This window comes from Nomascus leucogenys, chromosome 24, assembly GCF_006542625.1.
Source record: "Nomascus leucogenys isolate Asia chromosome 24, Asia_NLE_v1, whole genome shotgun sequence".
NCBI classification, from domain to species: domain Eukaryota; kingdom Metazoa; phylum Chordata; class Mammalia; order Primates; family Hylobatidae; genus Nomascus; species Nomascus leucogenys.
Genome location: NC_044404.1, coordinates 19,523,864 through 19,532,418, shown reverse-complemented (window position 1 = coordinate 19,532,418; position 8,555 = coordinate 19,523,864). Strand labels below are relative to the sequence as shown.

The window sequence follows — 8,555 nt, the reverse complement described above, 5'->3', positions numbered from 1 at the left end:
TTGAATCCAGGAGTTCAAGAGCAGCCTGGGCAACGTGGTGAAATCCCATCTTGATAAAATATACAAAAATTAGCTGGGTGGTAGCAAACCCACTCTTTGGGTAGAACTCAGTGGGGTAAGCCTCATCTGTTCCCCAGTGTTAGCCAGGATGGTCTTAATCTCCTGACCTTATGATCTGCCCGCCTCGGCCTCCCAAAGTGCTGGGATTCCAGGCGTGAGCCACTGTGCCCAGCCCAGAGTTTTATTCTTTACAGGAGGTCAGTGCCCATCACATTCCCTGTCTACAGACAAATAAAAAGCTGCTCTCCCCAGAGGGGCGGCAGCAGTCCTGATGGTCCAGTGAGACCCAGAAGGTTCCAGGAGACCTTCAGTCCTGAGTCCCTTTCAGTCATCGTCTTCTGAGTCGGACTCTTCTGCGGACTCGGATGCGCTCTCTGGGAAGTCGTCTCCCATCTGCTGGAAACTTCCCGACTGTGAATCCCACATGTATTTGACGGTCACCTTGAATTCAGCCATCTCATACCCAAAAAGCTTCTGCAAGAGACAACGGGAACAAAGAATCAGGAGGAATGAAGGTATTCAAAGTGCAGGGGGGCGTTTTCAGCAGGCAGAGGAAAGCCAGCGCCCCCACCCGCAACAGCCCTCAAAGCGCCAGACTCACCAGGATGCGAGCCTGCTCTGGGGTCAGCACATCGCCCTCCTTGCATACCTCGTAGTCAGACAGCAGAGTCACCACACCTGCAGAAGAGCGTGGCTCTCGTTACCTCTGGCCCAGAGGCCTGCAGAGCCCTCTCTGCCCCTGCCACGTTGGGAGGAATCCAGTCAGCCACCTGCCCTCCCCATGGCTCCAACACACACTGGGCAGTGGCTGTCTCCCTGAGGTCCCTTTGATTCGCTGCAGCCTCGACCTCCTGGGCTCTAGTGCTCCTCTTGCCTCAGCCTCCCATGTAGCTAGGACCACAGGCGCACACCACCATGGCTAATTTTTTGACTTTTTTTTTAAACAAGCGCAAGGCCCCTGACGGGCCTCAAGGCCTGCATTTTGGCTGTAAGCTACTGTCTGCTTTCACCCCCACTGTGAGGCGTGCACTCTTAGCCCCATTTTCTCATGAGAAAATGGAAGCTTGTAGAAATAACTTGCTCACCCAGAAAGGGATGAGTTTGCAGGCCTGTGCTCTTGGACTCTAGGCTGTGACCTTTTGGCTCCAGGGCTGCCCATACCTCTCTTGAGGGCGGTGGGCAGGCCCAGCTGCCTGAGCTGTGGCTCCATGGAGTGGGGGAACTGCTCCAGGGGCCCTGGATCCAGGCTCACAGGGAAAGCTGCTGTGTTACCAGCTCGGGCGTAGTCCATTTCTGTGTATTTCGTGAACCACCTAAGGGAAAAGAGAAGTGGAAGGAGGGGATGCTCCTGGCCACGCCACCAGCCCATGAGTCAGGCTCCCCCAAGTGTCCTGTGGTCCTGGGCATTCCCCCATCACAGACCTTGGCTGCTGGCCAGCAGCCAGCCCAGAGCACCATGCTGGAGAGGACAGAGAGGGCTGTGGTCCCAGGCCACTAGCTCAGTGACAGGCTTCCAGGAGCAGTTCCAACTTGATGCCACATATGGAACGAAGTTCCTGCATCATTCCCTCCCTGAAATCCCCTCTCACCCGCCTCTTTCCCTCCGTTCCTCAGCAGTACTTACTCATTCACCTCCTCCTTTGTGCGGTTGGTGAACAGGAGACCCACTTCACCCCTCAACCTTTTGCTGACCTACAAATCAAGAGTGAGGCCAGCTTGGTCGCATTAGAGCAGTGGTTCTCTACTAGGCACATTTTTGCTCACCAGGGGACATTTGGCAACGTTTAAAGATGTTTCTGGTTGTCACAGCAGGAAGGAGTGGGAGGCAGGAAGTGTGCTATTCCCTGGGTCTGGAGGTGAAGGGAGAACCCAGAGCTTTAAGCTAGGCCCTGCTCTCCCTGAGCCTCGGGCCTGCCGATGGCTGGGGGAGGCTGTCACGTGGGAGTAGTGGGAGAGAAGGAGGCTTTGCCTTAGCCCCACCGCGTGAGGACCAAAGACTTACCTGGTGCAGGTTGTCTTTGTATTCATCAGATGGGCTCCGACCCAAGGCCACCATCATCACCTTGTTTTTGCCAAAGAACATCCTACCGAGCAAGAGAAAGAGCGTCTGTGAAGGAACTGCCCTGCCCGCCCCACCCCTCAGCAACACGCAAAGCGGCTCTGGTCCCCAGCAGCTCAGGCCCAGGCTAAGCCAGGGCACCCACTTCTTCATGCTGCCTGGCCACACTGTCCCCACCTCGGGGCCCCTTTCATTATGTTCCCACCCACAGACTACTGACATGGCAACATTTTCTCTCCCAGCCCGTCACGAGCATCATGTACCGGTTCTCTATCTGGATGTATGCAGGAGGCATGTTAACAGCCTGAACCAGAGCTGGTGCGGCAAGAGACCACCACCACAGCCACCTGCCCCAGGACAGAAACTTGCCATGTGGCTCCTGCATCCTGCTCCCAGGTCACTGTCTGTGTCCCAGTGTCCATACTGACATTCTAAAACTGGTGTGATGCTCCTAAATGGCCCAGAGTCCAGGGTTAAAGGGCCACTTCTCCTGAAAGGACCACCTCTCAAACATCTCCTGAGCAACTACCAAGTCCTGCCCCTAAAGCTCAGGGCAAAATCTGCTTTTTTTTGAGGTGGAGTTTCACTCTGTCACCCAGGCTGGAGTGCAATGGTGCAATCTGAGCTCACTGCAGCCTCTGCCTCGTGGGTTCAAGGGATTCTTCTGCCTCAGCCTTCTGAGTAGCTGGGATTATAGGTGCCTGCCACCATGCCCGGCTAATTTTTGTATTTTTAGTAGAGAAGGGGTTTTGCCACGTTGACCAGGCTGGTCTCAAACTCCTGACGTCAGGTGATCCGCCTGCCTCAGCCTCCCAAAGTGCCAGGATTACAGGCGTGAGCCACCGCACCTGGCCCAAGACCAGCTTTAACAGTGAAAACGAAGTGCTCTTCAGTGGCAGGTAGCACTTTGTCCTTATTCAGGTGTCAGCGGCATGACCCAGGCCCCTAAAGGGTCAGAAACTGCTCCTGTGCTTTGACTGAGAGCAGCCTGGCCGGGTCCCCACTCAGAAGGGCCGTCTTCCCCCTGCCCGCTCACCGGCTGTGCTTCCAGGCGTTCCGGATGTCCTTCAGCTTACTGTTCCTCATGTTGGCCACAGAGAAGATGAAAAGGTACTTGTAGGTGTCCACGCATTTCCGAAGCTGTGGGACAATTCACGAGGCTCTGAGTTCAAGCAGCAGCATACAATGGGCACCACTCTGGCCTCAGATGAGAATGAATCTGCTCTGCGCCCCTGACAACTATGGAAACTGGAGGAACTGCAGGCCTCTAATTTGGTTGTCTCCTACCTCCATTGCTGAAATTAGGATTCCTAACCACAGGGGAGGCTGAGCCATGGATCTACACCCCACGGCCTTTTCCAGATCTCTCACTTATCTATGACCAACAGCGGAACTGACCATCAACCGTTAACCTAGAAACATTCACCCACGCTAGGAAGGGTCCTGCTATACATGGAAACACACGGAGCCTCACTGTTACGAGGGGAGGCAGCTGATCAGTACTGCTCTGCACATGATGCTGGCCAAAGCCACCATGAGGCGGCCTCCAGGAGTGGAGTCATTGTGCGGGAGGAGACTGTTTCACCCAGCCTGCAGCCCAGGTTGGCAGGTCAGAAGCTGTACAGACAGTGGGTTGGTGCAGTCACTGACACTTGGGAAATCTCCCAGCTCTTTTTTTTTTTTTTTAAAGACGGGGTCTCACTCTGTTGCCCAGGCTGCGTACCAGCACGTCCAGCTAGTTCTTTTTTCTTTTCTTTTTGTAGAGATGAGGTTTTGTCATATTGCCCAGGCTGCTCTTGAGCTCCCAGCCTCAAGCTATCTGACCCACATGGCCTCCCAAAGTGCTGGGATTACAGGCGTGGCCCACCGTTCCTGGCCTCCTCCTGTTTTTTGACATTGGGCAGGCTAACAAACCTCTGTAAGCTTCAGTGACCCCAAAAGCAAAACAGCAGCATCATCACCTAGTACCCACATCACAGGGATGTTATGAGGATGGAGTGGAACAACGCCTAAGAAACACAGTGCAGGACAGGGCACAGAGTACGAGCTAGTCAAACCTGGAAATCATCACTATGGAAGTTTTTGCTGGTGCTGCTGCTGGAGGAAAAAGTCCTGGATTAGCAGCTTGGAGATTTTTTTTCCACTAGTATGCTCCCCTGGCCAACAGTCCTATACCTACCTTTATGCACCAAACAATTGCAAGCTCTAGAAAAAGAACAACGTCTTACCTCTTCTATCAGGTTTTGTTTCAATTCCAAGCCTTTCTTGGCAGTTTTGGTTAACGAGACTAATAAAAACAAAAAGGAGAGAGATGATGAGAGACCCATCTAGATGCATTGGAGACTTATTTTATTTTCTTCTCCCCTTTGGCAGAGAGAGCTCAGTTGGATGCAGTCATTCTGAAAACAGGCAGCAAGGCCATTGTGGCCATCATTTCTGGCACACAAAGCCATTCCCAGGGCCCATGGAATGCCTACTCATTAGCATTCCTGGGCCTGAAGATCCCTGGATAGAACTCCTGCTATTTAGACAAACTAGGCCTTTCTTAGCCCCTAAGGCTGACCCAAAAAACTTGATTGCAGTGTGGGGGTGGAGGCCATTCCTGCTGCTGGAGTGTTCTCAGTGACAGACCTCACCTGCTGGCTGAGGCAGGCCCCTCTTTTTTTTTATTTTTGAGATGGGGTCTCACTCTGTCACCCAGGCTGGAGTGCGATGGCATGATCTCGGCTCACTGCAACCTTGTACTCCTAGGCTCAGGCAATCCTCCCACACAGGACTGCAGGCACATACCACCGTGGCCTGCTAATTTTGGCTGGGACCACAGAAATGCACCACCATGCCCAGGTGAGTTTTGTATTTTTTGCAGAGATGGCTTTTGCCATGTTGCCCAGGTTGGTCTCAAGAGATCTGCCTACCTCAGTCTCCCAAAGTGTTGGAATCATAGGTGTGAGCCACCATGCCTGGCCCCTTGCTGCTCTTGACCATGATGCAGAGGCCACTCTAGCTGGCCTATGCTGTGCAACCATGAGGCTGGGGACTCAATCTCCTGATATGTATCTGCACTCCAGTTTTGCAATTTGGACCCAAAGATGCAGCAACACCTCTCTGGGGAGGAACACGTACCTCTACTGTAAAAATGGCTGGGGCCCACAGAGTTCGGCATTTGCCAGACCTGACCCAGGCCCCCTACACAGAATCAAATTGTTCTAGAAACACTTGACAGAACTCCAACTGCAAAGCCCCGGGCGCCTTCACAAAGGGACCCAGGCCTCTCTTCTTTAACCTGCCCAGCACTCAGCCCCTCTTAACAAGGCACATCAGTCAATGATAAGTGGAGCAGAGGAGGGCAAATGAAATATAGGGGGCCACTTCCCATCATTTCCACTGTTATACCTTTGGCTCAAGCCAGCATCACCCTCTCTTGGATTAATGCTGGGCTCACTGCTTCCATTCCTGCCCTCTGCCCTGTCTTCCCCAACTATTCTCACCAAGGCAACCAGAGTGACCCTTTATAAATAAAGGTAAATCACATGGGTCCTCTGCTACCCACTTCACCTGGGCAGGAAAGCCAATGCCTTGCCAAGGCTGAGGAAGTCCTGCCCTCTCTGCCTAACCCCCTCCCCCAACTCTATTTGGCTCCTTCTGCTCCAGCCTCACTGGCCTCTTGTCCCAAACATGTCATATCTGCTCCCATTTCAGAGCCTTTTCACTTCACGTTCCCCCTACTTGGAACAGCATTCTCCCAGATAATTTCACAGTTGCACAATTCCACAGGTTGCTCGCTTCCTTTATTTTCTGCTCATTTGTCACTTCATCAGTGAGACCTTTCCCGACCACATTATACAAAATATCGCCATCTCTTCACCTCATTTTCAATCAGATTTTTAGCATTTTGTGGAATGTGTTTCTCCTACAACGTTAGGCTCGATAAGAAATAGGCTTTCCTTATAACTGCTGTATCCTCCAACGCCTAGAAAGTGCCAGACTCCTAAATATTTTTGAATATTCCAGGAAGCCGGGTTAAAAGAGAGGCCACCACAGCAAAGGTGGTCAAAAATGGTCTCTTAAGAGGTGCTCAAGTCGGGTGTAGTGGCTCACGCCTGTAATCCCAGCACCTAGGGAGGGTGAGGCGGGAGGGTCGTTGGAGCCCAGGTGTTCGAGACCAGCTTTGGCAACATACTGAGAGTCGTCTCTATAAAAAATAAACAAAAAAACCTAGCTGGGTGTGGTGGCGTATGCCTGTAGTCTCAGCTACTCGGGAGGCTGAGGTGGGAGGATCGCTTAAGCCAAGGAGGTCAAGGCTGCAGTGACTTATTTTATTTATTTATTTTTGAGACAGAGTCTCGCTCTGTCGCGCCCAGGCTGCAGTACAGTGGAGCGATCTCGGCTCATTGCAACCTCCGCCTCCCGGGTTCAAGCGATTCTCCCGCCTCAGTCTCCCAAGTAGCTGGCATTACAGGCACCTACCACCGTGCCCATTTAATTTTTAGTATTTTTAGTAGAGAAGGAGTTTCACCATATTGGCCAGGCTGGTCTGGAACTCCCGACCTCAGGTGATTCGCCCGCCTCAGCCTCCCAAAGTGCTGGGATTACAGGCGTGAGCCACCGCATCCGGCCTGCAGTGTTACGATCGCGCCACTGCACTCCAGCCTGGGCAAAAGAGCGAGACCCTGTCTCAGAGGGATCCTATTAACTGACAACTAAGAAGGCGCAAGCCATAAGAAGAAGTAAGCATGCCAGGCAGAAACAACCGCAGACACACAACGCCAGACAGGGCAACAAGCCTGTCCTGAAAGAAGGGAAAGGCAGCCAAGGTGGCAGGAGTGCAGAAGATGAGAAAGGGCCGAGGTTGGGAAAAGCGGGCCGAAACGGCACCAGGCACAACTGGGGGCGGTGTTCAGGAGCTGCTTCCCGGCCCAGTCGGCCTTGAAACTAGGCAAAAAGAGTCTCCGCTCCCCGGACCGGCCCAGGTGTCAGCCCCTCTGGCGGTTTTACAGCCCCGAAGCCCCCATTCCAGCTCGCAGCGAGGCAGCGGAACACCTCGAGGATGTCCTGGCATTCCAATCTGCGCCGCTGCCGCCCCGAAGCCCTCACCGCAGGCTGGGCAGCCAGCCCACAGAGCTCCCGCCAGGGTGCCGACTCCCCCTTCACCCACCTTTCTTGTCGCGCTTGGATTTGGGCATGGCGCTGAATCCACGTGTGGCGGAAGACGGTGCACCCCGTTAGGACCCCGGCGGCGCGGGGGCCTCTGGGACGGCCCTCGGGGGCTGCCCTCGCGTGTGCCTGACCCAATCCGCACTGCAGCCTGCCTCTCCCTGCCAAGCCGCCGCCTGCGCTTTCTCCCGCGCCTGTAGGGCGACTTCCCGCGTGCCGAGGCCGTCCCCGAATCCCGAGCGTCCGACCGAGGGCCTCGCGCGCTGTCGCAGCTCTGTAGTCCCGCGGAGGCGGAGCCCGCGGCGCGGTGCATGCCGCGACGGCGGTGGGCGGTGCCTGCGCTCTCGTCATGGCGGCTGAGTGGGCTTCTCGTTTCTGGCTTTGAGCTGCGCTGCTGATTCCTGTGGCCGCGATTTACGAAGACCAAGTGGGCACGTTTGATTGGTGCGTACGTGTGGAACATATTCGAGAGATAAGTGGCTGTTTCCCCAGTACCGGTCTCCTACCTGCTAAGGGTTGTCATGTAACAGGATTGGCCGCATAATTTGCCGGACCCAATACAAAATGGAAACTTGTGGCCCCTTGTTAAAAAATTATTAAGGATTTAAAGTCTTCGGAAGCAGAGCTTTAAACCAAGTGTTAGGGGTCCTTCTAAGCTGATCCTTGTGTGTAAGCCGGACCTGCCATCCAGGCATGCTTGGGGTGCCGGTCAGAGGTCACTGATCCCGTCCTCTCTCGTCAGGTTCCATTTTTTTTGACTGTGAAGTTTCTGGTCTAGCAGGTGTCAGAGGTCGCCAAGCTGTCAGTAAACTTTAATTCCTACTCTAATTGGTGTCTTGTAGGCATGTGAACAGGAGCTTTTGTCTTGAAAGTCCTAAACTGAGTCCTTTTCCCCCTCTCATCAACCTAGTCTGGCCCTGGGCTCAGAGCAGGATTGCCCAAAACAGTAAGCAGCTAGAATATGCCATTCATTCATTCATTCATTCACCCACCCACGTCTTCCTTAAGGCCCCGGAGTAGCTTGCTTTTGTTTGAATTTTACCAATTAAGAGTTGTGTGATCTTGGGGAAAGTGACTTAACCACTCTGTGCCTTTTTTTTTTTTTTGTCTAGAGAATGGGTTTAGTAAGAGTCCGTTATCTCTTACAGTACTCGTGAGAATGAATGAGACAATCACATTAAATTACTTAGCACAATGCCTGGCTCATTGAATGCAGTTATTAAATGTTATCTGTTATTATTGCTATTTACACTTTACTCTTCAGGGCCCAGCTCAGATTTCT

At 53.2% G+C, this 8,555-nt stretch overlaps 1 protein-coding gene across 1 annotated transcript; it reads right to left on the bottom strand.

Moving 5' to 3' along the window:
- Nucleotides 1-219: 219 nt before the first annotated feature.
- Nucleotides 220-7,624, bottom strand: MRTO4 (MRT4 homolog, ribosome maturation factor). Its single transcript, XM_030805423.1, has 8 exons — nt 7,275-7,624; nt 4,348-4,406; nt 3,156-3,259; nt 2,063-2,144; nt 1,685-1,752; nt 1,222-1,373; nt 662-738; nt 220-534 (listed from the first exon to the last, which is right to left on the bottom strand). Exons 1-8 carry the CDS (start codon nt 7,300-7,302, stop codon nt 385-387), a joined length of 720 nt encoding a protein of 239 aa, XP_030661283.1. The 5' UTR covers nt 7,303-7,624; the 3' UTR covers nt 220-384.
- Nucleotides 7,625-8,555: the final 931 nt, after the last annotated feature.

What these genes read in the sequence shown, in the direction of transcription:
- MRTO4 (XM_030805423.1), bottom strand. Translation starts at nt 7,302, where the DNA reads ATGCCCAAATCCAAGCGCGACAAGAAAG. An exon ending in ATCCAAGCGCGACAAGAAAG is followed by an intron (nt 4,407 to 7,274) that starts GTGGGTGAAGGG and finishes TGTTTTTATTAG; the next exon opens with TCTCGTTAACCAAAACTGCC. An exon ending in AACGCCTGGAAGCACAGCCG is followed by an intron (nt 2,145 to 3,155) that starts GTGAGCGGGCAG and finishes CTTGCTCGGTAG; the next exon opens with GATGTTCTTTGGCAAAAACA.